At 40.0% G+C, this 23,673-nt stretch overlaps 4 protein-coding genes and 1 long non-coding RNA gene across 9 annotated transcripts in view; 4 read left to right on the top strand and 1 right to left on the bottom strand.

The window, feature by feature from the left end:
* The window catches only part of mal (maroon-like), a 216,676-nt gene that overhangs the window by 119,505 nt on the left and 73,498 nt on the right, over positions 1 to 23,673 (bottom strand). The gene's annotated exons all lie outside the window — the stretch shown is intronic.
* Positions 131 to 8,463, top strand: Vha100-1 (V-type ATPase subunit a family protein Vha100-1). 4 transcript variants are annotated; one of them, XM_065477764.1, is made up of 15 exons: positions 131 to 360; positions 776 to 952; positions 1,011 to 1,139; positions 3,985 to 4,079; positions 4,302 to 4,428; positions 4,487 to 4,696; positions 4,960 to 5,139; positions 5,235 to 5,385; positions 5,441 to 5,580; positions 5,632 to 5,868; positions 5,928 to 6,037; positions 6,722 to 7,070; positions 7,195 to 7,423; positions 7,494 to 7,665; positions 7,860 to 8,463. In XM_065477764.1, exons 1-15 carry the CDS (start codon positions 247 to 249, stop codon positions 7,960 to 7,962), a joined length of 2,523 nt encoding a protein of 840 aa, XP_065333836.1. In that variant the 5' UTR covers positions 131 to 246; the 3' UTR covers positions 7,963 to 8,463. The 4 variants fall into 4 exon arrangements, with proteins under 4 accessions (XP_065333836.1, XP_065333837.1, XP_065333835.1 ...); XM_065477765.1 differs by lacking the exon at positions 3,985 to 4,079 and adding an exon at positions 2,379 to 2,464; XM_065477763.1 differs by lacking the exon at positions 3,985 to 4,079 and adding an exon at positions 2,355 to 2,464.
* On the top strand, positions 10,918 to 16,766 carry LOC135936054 (angiotensin-converting enzyme-like). Of its 2 annotated transcripts, none has more exons than XM_065478736.1 (12): positions 10,918 to 11,190; positions 13,267 to 13,518; positions 13,921 to 14,079; positions 14,143 to 14,239; positions 14,748 to 14,891; positions 14,951 to 15,240; positions 15,306 to 15,478; positions 15,531 to 15,736; positions 15,793 to 15,973; positions 16,033 to 16,263; positions 16,320 to 16,495; positions 16,558 to 16,766. In XM_065478736.1, the coding sequence occupies exons 1-12, from the start codon at positions 10,930 to 10,932 to the stop codon at positions 16,605 to 16,607; spliced, it is 2,220 nt and encodes a 739-aa protein (XP_065334808.1). In that variant the 5' UTR covers positions 10,918 to 10,929; the 3' UTR covers positions 16,608 to 16,766. The 2 variants fall into 2 exon arrangements, with proteins under 2 accessions (XP_065334808.1, XP_065334810.1); XM_065478738.1 differs by lacking the exon at positions 10,918 to 11,190 and adding an exon at positions 11,842 to 11,877.
* On the top strand, positions 17,481 to 19,141 carry LOC135936055 (uncharacterized). Its single transcript, XR_010574280.1, has 2 exons — positions 17,481 to 18,561; positions 18,982 to 19,141. It is a non-coding gene; the product is annotated as an uncharacterized LOC135936055 (long non-coding RNA).
* Positions 19,963 to 23,353, top strand: LOC135935933 (angiotensin-converting enzyme-like). The gene is made up of 12 exons (XM_065478565.1): positions 19,963 to 20,095; positions 20,163 to 20,399; positions 20,450 to 20,608; positions 20,661 to 20,757; positions 21,209 to 21,352; positions 21,402 to 21,691; positions 21,747 to 21,919; positions 21,978 to 22,183; positions 22,238 to 22,418; positions 22,476 to 22,706; positions 22,984 to 23,159; positions 23,221 to 23,353. The coding sequence occupies exons 1-12, from the start codon at positions 19,988 to 19,990 to the stop codon at positions 23,277 to 23,279; spliced, it is 2,061 nt and encodes a 686-aa protein (XP_065334637.1). The 5' UTR covers positions 19,963 to 19,987; the 3' UTR covers positions 23,280 to 23,353.

Below are 23,673 nucleotides of genomic sequence, written 5' to 3'. Positions count from 1 at the left end.
AGATAATCGAGATTAAAACTGGATTATTTTTTCATTGGAATCTATCTGAAAATATTTATGCTGGCGCCAGCAAGGTTTTTAATAGAAGTTCCCTTCGCCGCCGCTCTATCAGCAGTGGCGCCGCAGTCAGCTGTGAATCAATATAGTTTCACGGAAAATCACATGACGGACCCATTGGGCGAGTACTGAACAGGGTCGTTTTGGACACTTTTCCAGAGGATAACGTACGATCAGGGTGGAGGAGCGATGTCGTTGTTTCGCAGCGAGGACATGGCCTTGTGCCAATTGTTCTTGCAGAGTGAGGCCGCCTATTCGTGCGTGTCCGAACTCGGAGAGCTTGGACTTCTACAGTTCAGAGACGTAAGTGCATTACAAACCCCAATTCGTTGCATATGCCGGGCCAAATCGGACGGCCAGACCCTGGACGGGCGAGATTTCGACCCGGCCTTCCAATTAAAGCCTGCAACTCGAGCCTTCTGAGCTGATTCGACGAAAATTTGGCGAAAATATGGCTGTGCCACTGAAAATCGATCACACCGCCAAGAGCACCTTGGGTGCGAGACCCTGATAAAATTAGAGCAACCTGAGCTTCCCATATGTCAGATTTTTTTTTAAACTTTGGCTAACTCCCTCATAGAGGGTTTTAGCCCTATTCTTTTGCTAATTAGGGGAATGATATAAACACTTTATATCTGTGTATTTAAAATAATTTTGACGAAAAACATTGCCCCAGGGCAAACAACTTCATTAATTAATAACATTTTTAATTTCACAGTTAAACCCAGACGTTAACGCCTTCCAACGAAAGTTCGTCAATGAGGTCCGCAGGTGTGATGAGATGGAGCGCAAACTGCGTTACCTCGAGAAGGAAATCCGCAAGGACGGAATTCCAATGTTGGACACAGGCGAAAACCCTGAAGCTCCTCAGCCCAGGGAGATGATCGATCTCGAGGTTGAATTCGAAATGAAGCATTATTAAAGAAGAATTTACTTAATTTTCCTTTCTTCAGGCTACTTTTGAAAAGCTAGAAAACGAGCTGCGGGAGGTGAATCAGAACGCTGAGGCTCTAAAGAGGAACTACCTTGAGTTAACCGAACTCAAGCACATCCTCCGCAAGACTCAGGTTTTCTTCGACGAGGTATGCCCGCAATTTTATTCAATGGCTCCCAGCTCGAAATTGCTTAAATTTGATTGATCAAAATACATGCCAGACTGCTTCTTTTCCTCATCACTCTCGGCTAACAACCGAATTTTGCGCACTTTTTAACTCTTGTTATTATTGGGACTGGCTTTTCTCTAACACTAACAATTCGGGCCCTTTCTCTTTAATATTATCTCTCTACTTGTTGTGTATGGCTGCATTGTGACAACTCACACAAAAGGATTGCACAAACTCAATACATTGTTTTCACCAACCTTTAATAATCTTAATTAGTGAGATTAGTGTTTAGCAAATAGATAGGCGCACTGCTCTTGACAACAATCTCACACGACAAAAGAATACACGCACGTGCCCACGAAAATGAATTTGTGCAGTCTGCGGTCTAACCTGACAGTTGTCTATCCTCACAGCTTGAGAACTAACTAACTAACTTTGAGCTGCTAAATCTGAATGGTGCTACAGAGGTCTGCTACAATGCCACTTTTTGACATTCTTTCCCCTTGATCCTGTTTGAGTTCGTTTCGGCATGCTTTCAGTTCGCCTGCACCAGTTTTTTATCTCTTTATTTTGGCCTCGAGTGACGTTCAAAGTTGCTTAGAATGCCGCAACTGAAAGAAAAAATTTAAAGCCATCTTTTAATTTGTCTTTTTACTGTGGGTTACGCCCAATAAATTTAATGTTTGAGCCAGGTGTGGAGGAACAATCGATTTTGAAACAATAAATTAAAATTCCGTTAAATCAAAAACATGAAATAATTCCTATTCTATACACAGGTAATAAATATATATATTGTTCATTTCATGTGCATATCAAGATTAGATTTTATCTTGGAAAACATTTATAGTTGAATTTGTAAATTATTTAAAAAAAGTTTCACTGGCCTAATTCTGCTGTAATGACTTGGAGATTCAATTATTGGTTAATTTCACCCGGAAACACTGAATATATACACAACAACTTTATTTTCCTCTCTTGATTTGAACCGTATATCATTCTCACTCTTTTTGGTTTGATCCATTCTGTCATCCACCTCGTAGTTGGTGGCAGAAGTGCCCGTGATTGAAAAGGGCTGGCCACCTGGTAGAAACGTTCGTTTTACATATTATTTTTGGTCACTCTCTTGACCGAAGCGTCAGCTGAAAAGTGGAATTATTGTGGACCTGCTGTATTTAGCGCGCGTCTGTGACACAGGCTGAGTTTGGCCTGCCCCCACAGATGGCCGACCCCAGCTCACAGGACGAACAGGTCACCTTGCTCGGAGAGGAAGGACTCAGGGCCGGCGGGCAGGCCCTGAAGCTAGGGTAATTCACACCCTCGCGATTTATTTATTTATTCGAAATTTGTGCCGAAATCTTCATCAATCCCCTAAAACATCGAATATTCCAGCATTTCGAGGAGAGGGGTTTGATGGACATTAGGCAGCTTTTGTTCAATTCGTTTTAATGTTGTTATTAACCAATGTGGTTGAGGCGACTATATTCATTATGGTCTTAACTGGTAAGAGGTGGCTAATTTTGTACCATTAACAGGTTCAGGAATTAACCACATCTCATCCTCGGCGAAATCACAGACATCACACGTTTTAACAATTAACACATCCGCACATTTTTCCAATTCCACAATCAATATCTCGTACAGGAAGCACGGCATGATTTTATTCAATTTCATTTCCCCCTTGCCCTTCACAATTTTTAAGCGCACTGTTTGCTGACACTGCTCCGATGCTAGAATTTTACTTTTTTCAAGTTTAGTTTAAGCTTGCGCTCAGCTTGCACTTTCACAATCTCAGCATCTTGTACACATTATTTTCTGCCAACAAATATAATATTTTCCGATTCAAATAGTGTATTTGAAAAAGACTTGGGAATTTTTGCTGGACAATTTTTTAGTCAAGTTGGCAACATCAGTTGTTATTTTCAGCTAAAGAATTTTTGTAAATAAACTGATGGATAAACGACATATTATTACCAAAAAAATGTAAGGCTTCGTTTTCAACTCTTAAGTGTTTTTTGGTCTGAAAAATACTGATATTATTAAATTTTTAAAGTTTGTAACAAAATTATGATAATATTGTTAGAAAGGGTATTATCAAAATGGTTCATTTTTACATTATAACAGCATAGAATTTTGTCGTAATGAAGCTATTTTAAAAGTTTAGGTTAAATAACAATTTTTTGCTTTCCTTTTGATTTTTTTTTTAATTTAAAAATTGCTGAATGGCTCAGCTGTAAGTGGATTAATTAAGGATGGAATTTTGAGTAGTAAAAATTAAAATGCTCTGCCAGCAGCTGTTTCAGCCCTGCAGTCTTCTTCAGCAGTACTTAACCTGCCGAACAAAATTTATAATCTCAGTATTAGCCGCATAGAATTCTGAATCAGTGATTCACTGTCGAAAATGTCTGGCTTTACTCTTCGCTTGGAATCAATCGAAAAGAGGAAACAAGTGAAGAAATCTTGTCAACCACACCACAAAAACAGGCGCTGTACAGAACAAAAGCGTGTTGTTTAATTTTTTCCTATAAAAATTTCACATCTCTATTCATCTTGAATTAATCTACGCAGAGCTGAGTGATTCGATAATTTTTAAATTTCATGTAAAAACCTATGTTTTTATATCTCTCTTTTTCTGTTATGTAAAATTTAAACTCGTTGATTTTTTTTTTCAAAAGTTTCAATCAGGTTTAAACCCACAGAAAAGAGTAAGCCGGCAAATGAAAAAGAATTTCCCAAGTCTAGGCTCCTGTAAATAATTTCCAAAATTGAAGTGAGAGCCTTGTTGACGAGCGAAAGTCTGATGTTATTTTGGTGGGGGTGATTGCAGCAGGAGGGTGGCTCAAGCGCCACCGAGAGTATGACGCGCGCCCTTATTCCAGACGACTCAATTGCCCGCCAGGCTGCCGGTCCTGTCCAGCTTGGGTAACTATTATCTCTTGCGACGAGCACTCTTTTTTTCTCTTGTCTATTCTCCTAATCTTAAATCGAACACACAGGGAAATTTTGCTGAGGTGTAATGCCAAGTAAGACCAGATGAATATAGATACACTCTTTGTTAAATCCTGTTATATATATTTTTTAATGAAATCTGCCCCTGGTGTTACTCGAGCAGGGCTAACATTTTTTGCTGAATGATCCCAACAGATTCGTGGCCGGAGTGATTCTGCGTGAGCGCATTCCGCCCTTCGAGAGGATGCTGTGGCGCGCGTGCCGCGGCAACGTCTTCCTCAGGCAAGCTGAAATCGAGACTCCCCTCGAAGACCCTGCAACTGTAAAATTAATTTTTTGCCCCATCGTTTGGAAATTAAAACACAATTTTTTCGTAACAGAGCGACCAGGTGCACAAGAGCGTGTTCATCATCTTCTACCAGGGTGACCAGCTGAAGTCACGCGTTAAGAAGATCTGCGAGGGCTTCAGGGCCACCCTGTACCCCTGCCCTGAGGCCCCCTCAGACAGGAGGGAAATGGCCATGGGCGTGATGACCCGTATCGAGGACCTCAATACTGTTCTCAACCAGACTCAGGATCACAGGCACAGGGTACTCATTTGTTAACTTTACTTGCAGAGTTGCATTTGCATACCGTTGTTTTTTCATTTAATTTCGTTGATTGGTCATTTTCTTAAAATATATTGTTGCGCAAATTTCTTTCAAAATTTTAACTCGATGAAATAAAAGACAAAATAACCTCAGTGTAAACAAATACAATATCTTCAGTCGCATTCTAGTGCCCTTTTTGCATTATAAATTTGCCCTTAAATATATTTCATTGTTACCAATGCATAAATTAAAATGTTGCTTAGGTCCTGGCTGCCGCCGCCAAGAACATCACCAACTGGTTCATCAAGGTGCGCAAGATCAAGGCCATCTACCACACTTTGAACTTGTTCAACCTGGACGTGACCCAGAAGTGTTTGATTGCCGAGTGCTGGGTGCCCACTGAGGACCTCGAGCAAATCCAGCTGGCCCTCCGGCGTGGAACGGTAACAATTTCAATTAATTAATAAATTCCAACGATTTAAAAATTAAATCAATGCCTTGAAGTTGAATGAAAATATCATCTGTATTTATTCCACAGGAAAGGAGTGGCAGCTCGGTTCCCCCGATTTTAAACCGCATGGACACCCTTGAGAATCCGCCAACTTACAACAAGACCAACAAGTTCACCAGCGGATTCCAGCACCTGGTTGATGCCTACGGCGTTGCCAGTTACAGGGAGGCAAATCCTGGTATGAATATAATGAAATAAATTCCTTTCTTTTTTAACATTAATTCTTTTGGCAGCGCCATACACCATCATCACCTTCCCATTCCTGTTCGCTGTCATGTTTGGTGACTTGGGCCACGGCATCCTGATGGCCAGCTTCGCCGCCTACCTGGTGATCAAAGAACGCACCCTGGGAGCCAAGAAGATTCAGTCAGACGTGAGTGTTCATTTTCAAACATGTAGAATTTTTTATTAATGGCGTCGGTAGGTGTGGAACATTTTCTTTGGCGGCCGCTACATTATCCTGCTGATGGGTCTGTTCTCCATGTACACTGGCATGATGTACAACGATGTCTTCTCTAAGTCGCTCAACATTTTCGGCTCTAACTGGCGCAACAACTACGACGAGTCGACGCTGATGGACAGCAAAGCTCTGCAGCTTGATCCTAACTCAACCGCCTACTTCAAATATCCTTATCCTTTCGGACTTGATCCCATCTGGCAGGTTGGCTCATTGTTCTTTAGGTTAGAGTGGCTTAAATTTATAAAAACAATATCCATCAGGTTGCTGAGAACAAGATCATCTTCTTGAACTCGTACAAGATGAAAATCTCCATCATCTTTGGCGTTTTCCACATGCTTTTCGGTGTTCTGCTCAGTCTCTGGAACCACGTGTAAGTTTTTTTTAATGTTTCCTGTTTTAAATTTGTGGATATAGCCAATCCAAAATCACTGAGTTGTTGTTTTAAAGAATCTTGTCGTAAATTGTCTTAATTTTGCAAAGAACTAAATTAAAATCAGCTTATGTGACAAACAATTTATTACTCTGCTGGATGGATTAATGGCTGAAAATAGGAAGCCTAATTGGGAGTCAGCTACACATTGAATTTTAGATTTTTTCTAGATATTTAAATTTTTAAGATAATGATGAACTATATTTCCCACTTTTATAATTAAAACGGTGTTAATATAACAAACAACTTAATTATTTAACATCTTATTGTTAGCCAAGAACATAGTTATGATTCAAAGTAATTTTATTGTGGATCAGGATAGAAAATTTTCCCCACACATCCCCACAACCAAAATGAAGGCAAAATAACATGAATATCATTTGGAAACAAAGGGTTAAATCAGTCTGTCAGATCAGTATTTTGCGAAAAATATGGCTAACTTTAATTCTTCGTTCATACACGGAATCCGCGTCAAATTTTAGGACTTATATTCCAATGAATTAAAAAAAAACACCCTTGGTCCCTGGCTAAATCCAGCCGGTCAGAATTCGAACTTTATCAATGCTCAAATTTCCCTGCCTTCCAATCTCGAAACAAATTAATATATTTTTTAACAATTTTCAGTTACTTCCGCGATCGTCTGGCAATCATGTGCGAATTCATCCCTCAAATCATCTTCATGTGCTTCCTGTTCTTGTACATGGTGTTGCTGATGTTCATCAAGTGGGTAAACTACAGCGCCGATACCACAGATGTGAAAGCTGGACCGTACTGCGCGCCCTCCATCCTCATCACCTTCATCAACATGGTGCTGTTCAAGTCAAGCAAGAATCCCGACGTGTGCGACGACTGGATGTACGCTGGCCAGGGCTTCCTTCAGAAGTTGCTCGTCGTCATCGCGCTACTCTGCGTGCCCGTCATGCTGTTCGCCAAGCCCATCATGATCATGCGCGCCAGGAAGCAGCACCAGCCGGTATTGAACATTTCTTTAAGTCCAAAGCGAAAATCACTAATTATTAATAGAAAACTAGGGGTTTTGAATTGATTGTTCTACATTCACTTTGTCTGATCTAATTTTACTTGAAATTAAATTGCAGCTGATGAATGCTGGACACACAAACAACGCTGCCGAAAATGGAGACGCTGGATACCAACTGGACGACTCAATGCAGCAGGTGCAGCCAGTGCCGGCGCACCAGGACGAGGAGGAGGACATTACCGAGATCTTCATCCACCAGGGCATCCACACCATTGAATACGTGCTCGGCTCTGTCTCGCACACTGCCTCCTACCTCCGTCTCTGGGCCCTCTCGCTCGCCCACGCTCGTAAGTCACCATAATTTGAAACCAATTTTGATGATGATTGTTAATTTCTGCAATTTATTACATTTTCCAGAGCTGAGCGAGGTGCTGTGGAACATGGTTCTGAGGAACGGCCTCACCTGGACTGACTGGACCGGCGGCATCGTTCTGTGGGCCATCTTTGCCTTCTGGGCCATGCTCACCGTCTCCATCTTGGTGCTCATGGAGGGACTGTCCGCTTTCCTGCACACCCTGCGTCTTCACTGGTAAGATTGACTCGCTATTTTCAAATTCTTATAAGAGCAAACACGCACTAATTTTAATGAGAAAAATGTGATATGGTTTGATTGGCAAGATCTGAACACCATTGGAACGTCCAAGTCTAGAGCCTGAATTATAAAATCCTCCTTTATTTTTACCAAATCTTGTGTAAGAACCAAACAAACAATTTTGCTTCCAGGGTCGAGTTCCAGAGCAAGTTCTACCATGGTCTGGGCTACTCGTTCACGCCTTTCTCGTTCAAGACGATCCTTGACCAGGCCGCCACCAACGCTGAGGAATAAGCAGATCAGCTGGCCAATCCGAGAAGTTTGGAGAGCGCACAAAATTACGTTTGAAATTCTCGGAAGTGGCGGATGAAAATTAAAAAATTATATCATGTAGCTTGTTCGTTGTGTCGACGTGCATTCGAATCTATTTATCATTCCACACTTAAGCGACGTTGATCTTTTCTGTTGATCTGAGTAGCTGGTTATTATTATTTACTGCTGAACAAATTGTAGATACTGTCCATTATTTTATTGTTAAAGATATATATGTACATTATTGAGATATATATACACACACACACACACCTAATTTTAAATTCTGCATTCACGCGTTGTAAATTATGTATCAACTGAATGTCAAATTATTCGAGTGTATGTACATCTCCAGAATCGCAAATTAAAATTCGCTCGTTAAGTGGTTAGCGTTGTTAAATGAAAAACCTGACGTAGCCGTTGAGAATATTAATCACGTTGGATGAAAGTATTACATGTGAATAAACCGATCGATACACAGAAGGTGAATCGTTTCAGTCTGACGCATGACAAAGGTCAAAATCCTGTGGTAACAAGGAGCAAGGTAACCATTTTCACATAAATACATAAGATAGAAAAAACAATGACAGGTGCTAGTGCCAAAAATCTGACATCACGCTCCACTGAAGAGAAGACTCGTTTTCAGAGGTCAATGTCCCTTTAAGAAGCAGCAACGGGAGCTGAAATATTTTTTAAAGCAAGATTTTGATCCATCCAGGTCTTTGAACTTATCACTGCTGTCGGATTTTGTTGTGGTTTGGTCCTTTTAATTTTCACTCTGATCGTCTTACGCAGTAATTTGAATGCTTGGAAGATACGAAATCATGTGAGCATGAAATAAATAAAAGCGAACGTTGGTTAGCATTGGGTATTTAGATCTTGATTTAATTTGGTGGAGGTGTTGCTCTAGGGTGATAAAAACGAGAGCAAGACTAGTTTTGCCCTTTAACAGAATGAGCTAAATTTTGTAATTAAAACATGTTTTCATTATTTTAAAATTATATTTAATTTAAAAACATGAAACATTCTATTTTTAAGATTTAATCTATTCAAAATAAGGACGAAACTGTTTTAGATTAAGTAAAATTCCAGTGATATTTTTTTTATTAAGATACAGTCTTAAACTAATTTAAGGGGTTAGGCCTTTGAGGAAATTTTGTTGTTGGGGAAAAACACTGGCGACAAATCGAAATTACAGGCGTTCGAGGCCATACACCAACCAGAGGCGCAGTAATTAAGGGAAACCAGAGATTCACAAAAACCAAGTCGTTGTGTTTCCAAGTGAAAATTGCCCCGGTCGCCCTTGAAGAGAAGATGCTATAGCTGCTTTTTAAAAGCTCTCCGTGTGACGTTTTTTATTTATTGGAAAACACAAATTGTTAGTTAGCCGAAAATATACTCGGCCTGTGTTCTCCTTTCGCATATTCGCCGTGTCAGACTGCGAAACTGAAACAAAAAGCAGACCTGAGCACAAGTTGCTGGCCGCGCCTGACCCTGAGAAAGGTTGGCCTAAGCGCGCGCGATCGAGTTGAAGCACCTCCGCCTGCTGCGCGCGAGGAAAACCGGTCGCTCATCTCCTTTTTACGTATATCGTGTTTTAAGCGCGTATTCAATACACGACGTGCGGGAAGCTCTCGAATTTGCAGAACGTGTGTGTGTGTGTGTGTGTGCCGCTCAAACCGCGCGGTTCCCTTGGCAAATTGTAACGAGTCCATGTTGTTTATTATGAAGGGGCAGAACTACATGGTTATTAAGTTTAACGAGATTTTATTTGCACAAAACCTGCTGGTGCTGGGGGATATTTTTTATTGATAAAAATTTATGACTCGCGAATTTTTTATATTCAGTGCATGAACTTTCCGATTTTGGAAATAATTTAAAATAAAAATGGTAAAGATGCTTCCCTACCCAAACAGAACAAAATGCACCCGCTTTTCGTAATATTCATGCATTATTTTGCTGTTCAGTTTTGCATATTAAATTTGTTCCCATTTTCAATTATTAAATTGGACGCACGTTTTGGAAATCGGTAAAATTGTTTTTGATTAGCAGCAAATTTGTTACTACACCTATGCGCGATTGTCTTTAATTTGATTTCAACAGATTAATAAGATAATCATGAAAAGTAAAAAAGGGTTAGATTGGATAAAAAATGTCTCGAAAAGATTTCTGCTAAAATAATTTATGGGACAAGAATGTAAATCAATAGCAAAGTTTGACAAGCATGCTACCAAGGGAATAATTTAAATTTAGTGCACTATAAGTATTTTTCATTGTTATATTGATTGATTTGTAGAATACTCAACAAGAAATTGTATTAAATTAGAATAATAAATTTAATTTTTTAATTATTCATATTTTTATCGTAGTTTTCACTGATTATTGATAAAAAAAACATTAATGTTTATTTGGTTGCCTTTATGAGTTGAATAACTTTTGTAGTTAGATAATTTCACGGACGATTATTAATTAATTAATTAATTAGGAATAATTAACTCATTGTCCGACGCGCTATATTTAATTAGTCATCAACCTATATAAATTATGAAATTATTAAATTGCTTTTATCACATGGTATTAAAAAAATCTAATTATTTGAATTTAAATTATTTTTTCTCCTAATCTTCCCATATGCGTGTTTCAAAATTGCTATTTGAGCAGTTGTCAGGAAATTGATAGTTTTTATACGGTCATAAAAGATAATTCATATTACCTTGACACTTTTTGCATTAAATAAAAGATTAAACATCACAGAAAGTTCAATTTCGTAACTGCAATTTTATATTTTTCATGATGAACTCGCTTGTAAATATTTTCCCATCCAGCTAATTAACAATACGAGCACCGCTTTTATTGATTTAACTGTCAACAAAGCAGTCACGTCCGAGATAAGTGCGAAGACGCAACCTTTGCTTGACCTTTGTCAGACAGAGAAAATCGAGAGCGTGCATGCGTGCGTTTGGTGGAGGCGAAGGTGCTGATCGGCCGAGCACACGCGCGTCGCTCGGCCAGGGTAGGGTGTGCCCTGAGTACGCGCGGCGGCTGCTGCGACTCGCGGATCGTGTGGCCGCGGTGCAAAAAGCAGAAAAGCCGGCCAGGGTCCCCACCAACGGCCGACAAACTCTATATCTGGCCGGCGCCTCGCAGCCCGACGCTCAGACTCGCTGCAGCCGCACAGCGACGCGAACCAGGGCAAAACTACCACTCAGGGTGAGTACCTTTTTTCTTTGGAGAGGATCAGTAAATGGCAGTATTTTGTTTATTTCGTTCAGAGGTTTGGAAATTTTTTAAATTGTTCAAATTGTTGTAAATCATGCTCAAAATTCTCATTTTTTTAAATTTGAGCAGAAATTTAGCCTCCATTTAATAATTAAATTATTTTTTAATCATTATCTGCTAATTATTGACTAAAATTTCACGCAATAGATTGAAAACCATTATTAATCATAAATTAAGTTGCCTTAAAATTTAATTAAAAATTTCAATCCAAATATTTTAATTGTGTGAAATCCTTTACCAGGCAGGAAGTTTGATTTTATTTTTTTAATAGCCTCTGCGAAAGGAATTTCTCAAAATTAAATTTTACATTTTAAATCAGATTATTTTTCTGTTCAAATATCCTATAACAATTTATCAGGAACGAATTAATTTTAAAAAATTTCGAAAATCCCCGCCATGGTTGTTGTTGGCTTTTGTTATCACGTTCAGACTAAACCGCAGGAGATGAAGTTAGATAAAAATTTATTCGAACTTTATCGCACAGTCCCCCGAGGAAAACAAGGAAGTCGTCATGCTACCAAATCACAAAACACTCGATTCGATTTCAGTCCTATTTCCGTTTGTGCGGGTAAAAAGCAAGCCGAGATCGGCGTCGCGATGACTGCGGGCCGCATCCAGGTATTATAAGGTGTCGTAAAAAGCAAGCGCGCGGGACACTCGATACGCAAAATCAGAAAGGAGAGAAAATTTCATTCCATTGTGCTTTCTGCGCAACTCTCAAGGGCGTCTCGGATTGCTCGCGCGATTTCTTTCACACACCACCCTCTGCGGAGAAATGTGTGTCCCACTGCGGGGGATATTTGATATTCGCGCCAAGCTTTTTAATGGAACACTATTATCAGAAACAAACCGCAGAAAAAACTTCTCACGAGGTTCAAAGGGTTGGTTAACGCCGACAATGAGACCGCGGTGGATAATTGAGAAAACGTGTTCGTCGTCGGGCTAATTTTTCTTGCGGGTCGTATTTTGTTATATTATAGGAAGCTGCAATCCCGGAGAGAGGCTGATGATTTGTTTGCATTCCGTGTAAAGTTTGATTTAATGAAAAATTGCAGATTGCGCTCAAAAATTGTTGACACATATTGCGGCAGGAAATAATGTTTCGCAATTTGGTGCGATCTCAGCTGGCCAATATCCTTTTCCGCCTGTTCCATAAATTGTTTCCGGCTGAAACTAGAACATGGGATTGCCCAATTTTCCAGACCCAAAAATACAACTTGAATGTTTAGTGACCTATTTTTAATTCATCAGAACACAACTCACATCTGAAAAATTATTATTGAAGTATTTGGCTAGGGACTTATTTTTTGTGAAAATAAAAGACTCATTAAAAGTAACATCGAAATACAGAGAAATCTTAAATACCCTCTGATTATCACGTTCGAAGCACCAAAATTGAATTAATTTGTTTTCCTGGTGGAAATTTTATTTTATTGCGCTGCAAAGGGGATACCCCGTATCGTACATTATCCTTGAAAACTATATTGTTTGGACAAATTGGCAAACTAACAATAAGCCGTATTTTTATTATTGATGATTTTGGTATTACATTGTTACAAGTGTTAGTCGATTTGAGTAATAGATGTTAGCTTGGTTCGACAAAAAATGTTAGCTGCCAATGATAGGAATGCCCGTCATGATGTCTAAATGTGGGATGCCATTCTTGCTAAGGCTAACATCTATTACTTAAATCGACTATGTATAACTTGTTGCAACATACATACTCTTTTTATGCTTTGCTCATTGTAAAAGGTTTAATTGTTGAAAGAATCAACAAAACTATCTTATCATTTGTCGAATTGCTGAAGCCATCGTTAGAAATCATTTTGAATAAATCTATCAGCTAAAATGAAAGTTCTGGTAAGATTTTAATCCAACTTCGTAAAAGCCGTTCTCCGGTTCCAAGAATTTTGAAATAGCTGTTGAACGTACTTGAAATTATGAACATTTTCCGAGAAAATTTTCAATTTTTAATTTGAAATAGGTGATTTCTTTGCCCTTTTTCAGATGGGTCTGCTGATGTGGTGCGTATTGGCCGTGGGCCTGGTGGGGGCACATTGCGGACGGTGGCAGCCAAAGGCGCCGAGGCACGGATTCCAGGGCAAGAGTAGCTCCGATTCCGACCCCACGTACACGGAGGAGGAGGCTGTCAAGTTTTACGAAGACTACGACGCACAGGCCGCCCTCTTCCTCACCAAAGAGACCTTGGCACTTTGGGCCTATGACTCCAACATCACCGACCACAACCTCCAGCAGAAGGTACAGAAAGATGTGCGAAATAAACTTTTTTCATCGCTCGGAAAGCTGCAAATTGCAGAGTAAAATTTGAGATAAAAAAATTAGTCTGCTGATTTCTAATATCTTGGTAGAATTTTTAATAGAAAAAAACTAAAAAATCCAAACAAAAAACTCTTCATTGTGAAAAAAGTAATTTTGTGGTCCGCGAAAAATTCCTTTTTGATATATGGAGAAAAAATCAGCAATTTTTTTATAGAAACTATTTTTTATTTTTGGTATTTTCGAACCTAACGATCTCTATCCTTCTATCTAATAAAAATGATAAAAGTGAGTGTTTTCTGGAATGAAAAAGTGTACAATATACAATTCACAAGCCTAAAACTGGTTTATAACACGACCAAAAAATTAAATCTTCACTCTCAGCTGGCCGCATCTGCCGAGACAGCCAAGTTCACGAAGGAATCGTGGTCCAAGCTGATCAAGTTCCCGTGGAAAGACTTCAAAGACCCCGAGCTGCGGCGCAAGTTCAAGCTGAGCTCTGTCTTGGGCAACGCGGCTTTGTCCGAAGAAGACTACAACAAGGTGACGACCGGCGAAATTAAGCAACGCAGGCATGCGTGACATTCACCAATTTTCCTTTTGCAGCTGCAGTCAATCGTGGGCGAAATGTCAGCCATCTACAGCAAGGCCAAGATTTGCAGCTACCAGGACAAGAACAAGTGCGACCTTAGCCTAGAGCCAGGTATGCTCACTTGCTGAATTAATTAATTATTCGCACGAGCACTGCGGCGCCGGAGCGTGTCAAATGACACTTGTTTGTTTAATCAGCATGCGCGGGGAAGGGGAGCAATCTGCCCGTAACGGTGTAATGACCATAAATTGTTGCACATTTTGCTTTGTAATTGAGTGGTGTCATTCAAATTTTAGGAAAAGACGCTGCAGTTTCAAAATATCGACATAAACTTTTAAAAGGCGCGAGTTTTTCTTGCGCAAGGAAAGATAAGACAAAGAAAATTTGCTTATTTTGATAAAATCAGAGAATATTTTTTACTGCCGCGTGTTTACGAGTTAAAACTTGCTCAACTTCGATGCCGCGGGCACCTGTTTGTGGAATTCCTTTGGCGGTGTGTAATAGAGTCTTCATTAACGTGTTTGGCGTGTGATGATGATTTTCTCGGCGCCGATGCACTACTTCACATGCAAATAAATTTTTCCGAGGCTGTCACGTTTTATTACATCTGTTCGAGCAGAGCTGACCGAGCTGTTGATGAAGAGCAGGGACCCTGAAGAATTGCGCCACATTTGGATCGAATGGCGCCGAAACTCGGGTGAGAAGGTCAAGGAGCAGTACAAGGAGTACGTCGCCCTGAGCAACAAAGCGGCCAGGATGAACAGTACGGTTTTTTTAATTATTATGATCTGATTTTTAAATTCATTTTTTATTCCTCTGCAGATTTCGATAACGCGGCTGCTCTGTGGTTGAATAATTACGAGTCGGACGAGTTCCGCGGCCAGATCGGCGAGCTGTGGCACCAACTGAAGCCACTGTACCAGCAGTTGCACGCGTACGTGCGCCGCCACCTGCGTATCAAATACGGCGACGAGGTGGTCAAGGCCAAGGGGCCCATTCCGGCCCACCTGCTGGGCAACATGTGGTCCCAAACCTGGGGCAATATTGCTGACTTCATGCTGCCCTACCCCGACAGGCAGTCCACGGACGTCACTCCCAACATGATCAAACAGGTCAGGAAAAATTAACTCTCTCCTCTGAGTTGGTAAAAAATATAATCAAATTGTATTACGCCCAGGGTTACACTGCGGAGCGCATGTTCAAGCTGTCAGAGGAGTTCTTCACGTCCCTCAACCTGTCCGCCATGCCTGAAATGTTCTGGGATAAGTCCATTCTGGAAAAGCCCACGGACGGCAGGGAACTGGTGTGCCACGCGTCAGCCTGGGACTTCTATGACCGAAAAGACTTTAGGTTTGAAAATCAAGCTACGAGAAAATGCGAAACTTCATTGCAGAATTTTCAGAATCAAGCAATGCACCCGAATCAACCAGGAGGATCTCTACACCGCCCACCACGAAATGGGCCACGTGCAATATTTCCTGCAGTACAAACACCAGCCAATCGTATTCAGAACGGGCGCCAACGACGGTTTCCACGAGGCCATCGGCGACGTCATGTCGCTCTCCGTCTCCACCCCTAAGCATCTGAGGACCATCGGTCTCTTGGAAGGTAAATTCAAATTTGAATTTTTGCAGAGCAAAAAGAAACGTGAAATAAATTTGCAGAGGAGTCGACAGAAATGGACAAGAAGGCTTCTTACGAGGCCACGATCAACTACTTGTTCACCACTGCGCTGGACAAAATCGCTTTCCTGCCCTTCGCTTACGAACTGGACCTGTGGCGCTGGGACGTCTTTGAAGGAAAAACTACCCCTGAAAACTACAACTGCCACTTCTGGAAACTAGCGTAAGAACAATACACATTTAAATAGTACAATTTATAAAAACCACACTTTTTGATTGCAGTCACGAGTTCCAAGGAATCGAACCGCCAGTTGACAGGACTGAGGAGGACTTCGACATCGCGTCCAAGTACCATATCGTGGCCGACGTTCCTTACATACGCTACTTCATCAGCTTCGTGATCCAGTTCCAGTTCCACAAGGGACTGTGCCAGGCCGCCGGACAGCTGGAAAATAACGCACCGCTGCACGAATGCGACATTTACAAGAGCGCCACGGCTGGAAACCTGCTTGGGTAATGACAAAATATTTAAAATTTAATCCAATTCTAAATTTTTCCTTCATTTTCAGCTCCATGCTCCAGCTGGGAGCGTCCAAGCCTTGGCCGGACGCGATGGAAGTCGTGACCGGACAGCGCAAAATGGACGCAAGTGCCCTTCGCGAGTACTTTGCCCCTCTCGAAGAGTGGCTGCGCGCCGAGAACGAGAAAACCGGCGAGTTCATCGGATGGGACAAGACTGACAAATGTATGGTTAACATTCCCATTATTAAAGAAAGGTTTTAGCATGGAGAATTCATTTTTTTGCAGATTGCGTGCAGACTCGAGACGAGCTGAGAAAACTCGTCGAGCGGGAGTAGCGGCAGGATCTGCTCTGAGCGAATAAAATCCCTCCTAATTTAAATGTACACAGTAACTAATCCATAAACGTACAAGAATGCGTGTTTTAACTTCCATCTCGATGTATTTGTTGTATTTTGCTCAATCAATAAACGTGTAACTTGTAGGAATGTCTCACACGTAAATATTTTCTTCAACCACAAACCTGTTTTTAATTGCAATCAATTTGTTTGCCAATATGCCTTTGCTAACAGAGTGCCACCTTCCATCAGTTAAAATCTGCGTGTCTGTTGATGAAAATTAAAATTACAGTAAAATAGAAAACGTCAGATATAAATAAATTCTCCGACAATTTACAACTACGCAAACGGAAAAACCAGCCCCGTTGGCTCGCATTGTTAAGGCACTCTCAGGAGTGTCAAAGCTATGGGAGGTATTTGAGCAGTTCGGAGATCTAATACTGGCTACCCAATGTCAGAAATGGCAAAAAGTGGTTAGTTTAGTGACTCGAATTGCTCAAATTGCTCGACGGGCTGGGAGGCGCACCGGCGCCGACTCGCTATACTTGCTGGTTTGCACCTTTCCAGCATGCGTGATTTGGCTTCACGGGACGAATGTCTAGCGTTTCAATGCAGTCCTCGGTGCGGAGGCAAGTGGCCCTTGAGTGGGCTGGGTCCCTGTGCGGCCTGGTGCGCCCATGTTATCCGTTCGCGGTGTTATTGGGACCCGGGTTTCAGCATTCGTGCTAGTGCAGTGCGCGCCCTTCCCGGTCCTCCGGTCCTCGGACAGGGATAAAAAGAGCAAAAAAAAAACGCTTTTTGCGTATTGAATTTTATAATAATCTTGTATTTTAAAATTAACAGAAACTTAAATGTTTATACTTATACCCGCATAAAAAAATATAACCCAGGAATATCCGGAATAATCTTAGATTAATCAAAATTTACCCGAAAAAATTAATCCAAAAAAATGATCCAGGATGAATACTGTATTAATCGAGATTAATCTATGAAGGTTTAAGATCAATCTAGAGATTAATCTAAAAATATATCCTCAGATTATTCTTTGGATCATTCTGAGATTAATCCAAAAAAATAATTTTTGGAATTTTCTTAGAATGAATCTAGATTAACCTTAAAATGTTTTAAAGTTAATCTAGAGATTAAATTACAAGAATATCCCTAGAATAATCCCAAAGGGGAAATTTGAATATAGTTAATAGAATATCCCCAGATTATTCTATGGATCATTCTGAGATGAATTCTCAATATTTTTTTAATGTTCCTAGAATATTCTTTAAAAAACCCCTAAAAGAGAAGAACTTAGATATTTTTCTTACAATTAAAAACATAAAAATAAGTATGAAACATAATTTAATCAAGAAAATGAACTGCCATACTGTTAAATATTTTGAAATCGTTATCACAAAAATTATTTTTTCTCGCAAATATTTTTTAATTAATGCGATGGATTCAATTTTTATATTAAAACCTAACAAATTTTTCATTATCTTAACACAAAATTATGATGCCTTTATTTTTCAAAGTATCTGCCCAGATTAAAAAGGGTAAAAATCATAAATGCGATTGAATAAATTAATTTCTTAACACAAGGAGTCTTAATTAATGCTACCGACAAACGGGCCAATTTGAATAAAAAATCAGAAGGACAAAAAAGGGTTAAAAGGGCGATTTTAGTGTGCGCGTGGTAGCGGCGGCTGCACATGCATGCACGCACTTGCATGGAATGCCTGCTGCCTGCCTCTGTTGTGGAGCGGGGGAGGGGCGACGGGCGGTGGCAGCAGCAAGAGACTTACAAAATCCTGCTTCGCTCTCTTTGTCTAACGCGTCAACGGTCAACCGCCGTTCAAATCGAAGTTATTAACGGACGCAGGACGCCGGACGCCGCCAATAAGGGACATCACGGACGTCCCGCGGACTCGGACGGATGGCCTGGGATCTTACGGTTAACAGGGTAAGTCTCATTTTATAGATTAGCGTCCAAAGAAATAAGAACAGATCGCGCAACTTTCAAATCCAACGGATTTATGGTAAAATTACACTTTTCGCCGCTACTTGTACGGTTTTCGCCACCAATATTTTGATATGGGATCCTCTCCAGTCCCAAATGTTCTTAATTAGAACCCTATAAATAAGTTTGGGTGGCGGAAACTGTAAATCGGTGATGAAAAATATAATTTTTCCATGTAAATCGCGGTCGCTTTTTTTGTACGCTTACGAGAATTTGTATTACACATTCTGATTCAATTGGCTTCGCATGGAAAATGGAAAAATATTTTGCATGAACTTTACATACTTCTACCTTCCATTTTCCAAGCAAAGCTGATTGAAAAAAGCTTTTATTTTTTTTCTACGAGTCGCTCCCTTTTTTTAGCTTCAAGCCGTCCGCAGATGTTTTGCACGACGGGAAAAGATACAATCGTTTAAGTTCTGCAGTTTGGGCTTCAAGATTGGCGGTGCTGGCATCGAATGAGAGAAAATTTTGTACCTGATATGATGAAAAACCAATAAATTTTAAAAATTTAACTTAATAAGTTTGTAATTATTTAAGTAATTCCCAATTAAATCGCAGTTATAACATATTTTGAAATATTCTAGGAACAATCTGAAGTAATTTTAAAAATAACTTAGGGATAATATTTGTCACACTTAATATTGACCTTAAAATAATATTAGATTAACCAAAGAATGTTCCAGGATGATCAAAAAAGAATAATCCTATGTAAAGATTTGATACGCTAAATATGAATCCCAGATCAATCCAAAGATTAATCCATAAGTATATTCTGAGAATGTTCTAGGATCATTCTTTAGAGCTTTTTGAAACAAACCCCGGCAGAATAATCCTGGAACATTCTAAGGATATTCTCTTAAATTAATCTACAGATTAATCCAGTATCACGAAAAACCGTATCATAAGTTCGTATATAATTAATTTTTTAGATTAATCCTGGGCGAAATCGGTATATTCTTAGAACATTCTCAGGTGATATTTTTTTATGCGGGTAATCATTATCTCTGATTTCAAAATTATACAAATTAAAAAATGGTGCTACATACATTTTTTATTTATTTCGTGATTAAATCCCCCCAAAAATACCTTAATTTTCGATAAACCACTCCAAAATAAACTTAACAGACCTAGACAATAGCAATTTTTAATTATTTAAAGTGAATACTTCAAAAATTAAAGAAATTGGAATTTATTAAAGCGGCGAGAGATAGAGGGTACAAATTAGCTGCGGCGTTTTTGCTGCAAAGTTGATTAGTAACATAAAAATGAAATCCCAGATGAAACTAAAAAGAAGTTTAGATTTATTACTGACCTCTGCTCGACCTCTGCAAAGAAAAAAACGAGAAAAATTCTTCTGCCATCTGCCATGCCCCACCTAAAAGCCACACGGCGAGCAATAAATTTAAGGCGCCCGCCTCGCAACAAAGCCGGCAGACGCTTTGCGGCCTCACAGACGCCGAGACCGACGCTTAGGGTGAGCATCTCATTGTCAGTCTCAGAAAAATTAGAATATCTCAAATTTTCTCTCTTATAAATTTTAGATGACTGGAGCATTTAGATACCTGGTGATTGCTCTAGCCTTCGGGTTAGTGCGATGCGCAAGTTTGGAAACTGAAAAATTTGATCAAATCGAACCGATACCTAAAGTGTACAGTGAGGAAGAAGCGGTCACGTTTTACGACAATTTGGACAAGCAAACAAAAGTCTACTGCAACCGAAATTCACTAGCCAGGTGGAACTACGACTCCAACATTACTGACTTCAATCTACAACGAAAGGTAAATAATTTTTGTCATTAAAAATTTATCCTTAATAATTTTTTTATCAGTTGGAGGAGGGTGCCGCTTTCGCGAAATTCAAAAAGGATTCGTGGCAGGAACTGATCAAATACCCATGGAAGTACTTTAATGATCCCGAGCTGAAGCGAAAATTCAAGCTGAGCTCGGTGCTGGGCACCGCTGCCCTCTCCGAGGACGATTTTAAAAGAGTACGTTTGCACTAAAATTGATCAAAAATGTTTTTTTTTAAATACTTTGCAGCTAGACACGATCATCAGTGAGATGAAATCAGCCTACAGCAAAGCAAAGATCTGCAGCTTCCAGGACAGTACTAAATGTGATCTCAGTTTGGAACCAGGTTTGAAAATAAAATTTTAACTATATTTATATTTTCAATCAATGATAGATAATAATAAATTTATCTTGATCTTTTTTAAATTTCTTTATTGTATCATACACGTACGCTGTGTAATTTTTATAACGCCTGCCGTTGAGAGCGATACTGTGCCGCCATACAGGTGATCATTGCGGGTAGTTCTATTTCTAATTTTTTTCTTAATTTCAATCCATTTACTGTCGATAGTTCTAATCAACTTAATCTTTTTTTTTAAATTAGTTAAATTAGTCTGGACTAGGAAATAATTTGAAATAAACTTATTAGTGAGTTTTATTAATTGGATAGTAGACTTGGTCTTATGAAAAACTTATCACCATATATTATGACCTCTAAAAATCAATAGACGATTGTTTTCCAAAGCAAACTTGACATTAGAATCACTAATCCATAAACTTCAATTTTTTACCACCAGAGATTACAGAACTTCTGAAAGTGAGCAGAAACCACGAGGAGCTGCGCCACATTTGGATCGAGTGGCGTCGAAACTCGGGAGAAAAGGTCAAAGAAACGTACAAGGAATACGTCACGCTGAAAAACAAAGCAGCTAAGTTGAATGGTGAGAATCACGACATTTTTCGTATTTCTTTCTCATTTCCCTTCTCCAGATTATGCGGATAATGGTGCCCTTTGGCGAGGAAACTACGAGACCGAGGACTTCCGCGACCAGATCTCCGCTCTTTGGGTGCAACTGAAGCCGCTGTACCAGCAGTTGCACGCGTACGTGCGCCGCCACCTACGTCTAAAGTATGGAGACAGGGTTGTCAAGGCCAAGGGTCCCATCCCGGCCCACCTGCTGGGCAACATGTGGGCCCAGACCTGGGGCAACATCGCCGACTTCATGCTGCCCTACCCTGAGAGGCAGTCCACGGACGTCACTCCAAACATGATCAAACAGGTTAGAAAAAATTTGATTTGGTGGAAGAGAAATAAACTAATTTTATATTGCTTAGGGATACACGCCATTGAAAATGTTCAAACTCTCGGAGGAATTCTTCGTGTCGCTCAATTTAAGCGCAATGCCTGAATCGTTCTGGGAGAAATCAATCCTGGAAAAGCCCACGGATGGTAGAGATATGGTCTGCCACGCGTCTGCTTGGGACTTCTGTGACTCAATGGACGTCAGGTGTGTTATTATATTTTCAATTTGCGACGAAAAGATTAATCTATAAAAAAATTAATAGGATCAAGCAGTGCACTGTTGTCAATCAGAAAGATCTGAACACCGCCCACCACGAAATGGGACACGTGCAGTATTTTCTGCAGTACAAACACCAGCCACACATTTTCCAGAGAGGTGCTAACAGTGGTTTCCACGAGGCCGTTGGAGACGTACTGGCCTTATCCGTGTCCACGCCCAAACACCTGAGAGCTATCGGTCTCCTTGAGGGTGAGTTAAAGATTTTTAAATTAGATTAGCGTTTGAGTCTGGATTTTTCTTAAGAACCCACAAGCGAAGCAGACAAAGATGCTGAGCGAGAGGCGACGATAAACTATCTATTTTCGATGGCTCTAAATAAAATCGCTTTCCTGCCTTTCGCCTATCAAATGGACTTGTGGCGCTGGGACGTCTTTGAAGGAAAAACCACACCAGAGAACTACAACTGCCACTGGTGGAGATTGGCGTAAGATCATTTCAATGCGTAGATTCAACTTTTATTTATTAATTTTAATTCATTCAGTGAGCAATTCCAAGGAATTGAGCCTCCGGTGGACAGATCTGAGGAAGACTTTGACGTTGCTTCGAAGTACCACATTATTGCTGACGTGCCGTACATCCGCTACTTTGTCAGCTTCGTGATTCAGTTCCAGTTCCACAAGGGACTGTGCCAGGCCGCCGGGCAGCTGGAAAACAACGCACCGCTCCACGAGTGTGACATTTACAAGAGCACCAAAGCTGGAAACCTCCTCGGGTAAAAACAAAAATTTACTCATAAAATTTTAAATATTTTCAGACTCAGGAATTAAATGTGAAAATACTTTGTAGATGAGCACAATCAGTTACTTTTTCTTATTATTGACACTGTCATACTTTGTTTTTACATTTATGTGATTGACTCAAAGAAATTTATTTCGATATTTGGAACGAAAAATAAGCATGGTCACGTCAAAAATAATTTGGCAAAGAAAAATGATTTAAATGCGATTTAAATCTGTATTTTGAAATTAATCCAATTCTCCGACTTCTAGATCAATGTTGCAATTGGGTCAGTCGAAACCGTGGCCTGATGCGATGGAAGTCGTAACTGGACAGCGAAACATGGACGCCAGCGCTCTTCGTGAATACTTCGCGCCTCTTGAGGATTGGCTGCGCGCCGAGAACGAACGCTCAGGCGAATTTATTGGATGGGAAAAGTCAGACAAATGTGAGTTTCTTATTGTTTTGCCATTTTTCAATTTGGATTGTGTCTAATTTATTTGTTGCAGATTGCTTGCAGACTCGTGAGGAGCTTAGGAGGCTGAAGGTCACTACCAAGCAGAGCTAAAATTGATTTCAACACATATTAAATAAAAAAAGGAAAATGCCTAGGAGCAGCCTATGATCAATTGGAAATTAAAATTGTTTCATTTCTTTCACAATAGAACTAGCTGGTTAATTTATTTGATTCAATAATCAAATTAAAGAATCGCGTTCACATAAGCCGCGGATCCCACTCAATTATGTTCATAATTTGAATAAACATGACAATTTTTAATATTTTTTTTCAACGTAAAACTAGTACCATAAAAAAATGAAATCCCAGACGAAACTAAAAAGAAGTTTAGATTTATTACTGACCTCTGCTCGACCTCTGCAAAGAAAAAAACGAGAAAAATTCTTCTGCCATCTGCCATTCCCCACCTAAAAAGCCATACGGCGAGCAATAAATTTAAGGCGCC

Source organism: Cloeon dipterum, chromosome 2 (genome assembly GCF_949628265.1).
Source record: "Cloeon dipterum chromosome 2, ieCloDipt1.1, whole genome shotgun sequence".
Classification (NCBI taxonomy): domain Eukaryota; kingdom Metazoa; phylum Arthropoda; class Insecta; order Ephemeroptera; family Baetidae; genus Cloeon; species Cloeon dipterum.
This window is presented reverse-complemented; position numbering and strand designations above follow the sequence as displayed.

Bases quoted from the DNA above. Each gene is read 5' to 3' on its own strand.
- LOC135935933 (XM_065478565.1), top strand. From the start codon at position 19,988: ATGCCCCACCTAAAAGCCACACGGCGAGCAATAAATTTAAGGCGCCCG. The intron at 22,184-22,237 runs GTGAGTTAAAGA...ATTTTTCTTAAG, and splicing joins AGCTATCGGTCTCCTTGAGG to AACCCACAAGCGAAGCAGAC. The intron at 22,419-22,475 runs GTAAGATCATTT...TAATTCATTCAG, and splicing joins TGCCACTGGTGGAGATTGGC to TGAGCAATTCCAAGGAATTG.
- Vha100-1 (XM_065477763.1), top strand. From the start codon at position 247: ATGTCGTTGTTTCGCAGCGAGGACATGGCCTTGTGCCAATTGTTCTTG. The intron at 4,697-4,959 runs GTACTCATTTGT...AATGTTGCTTAG, and splicing joins CTCAGGATCACAGGCACAGG to GTCCTGGCTGCCGCCGCCAA. The intron at 5,869-5,927 runs GTTGGCTCATTG...AATATCCATCAG, and splicing joins GACTTGATCCCATCTGGCAG to GTTGCTGAGAACAAGATCAT.
- LOC135936054 (XM_065478736.1), top strand. From the start codon at position 10,930: ATGCGTGCGTTTGGTGGAGGCGAAGGTGCTGATCGGCCGAGCACACGC. The intron at 13,519-13,920 runs GTACAGAAAGAT...CTTCACTCTCAG, and splicing joins ACCACAACCTCCAGCAGAAG to CTGGCCGCATCTGCCGAGAC. The intron at 15,241-15,305 runs GTCAGGAAAAAT...TATTACGCCCAG, and splicing joins CTCCCAACATGATCAAACAG to GGTTACACTGCGGAGCGCAT.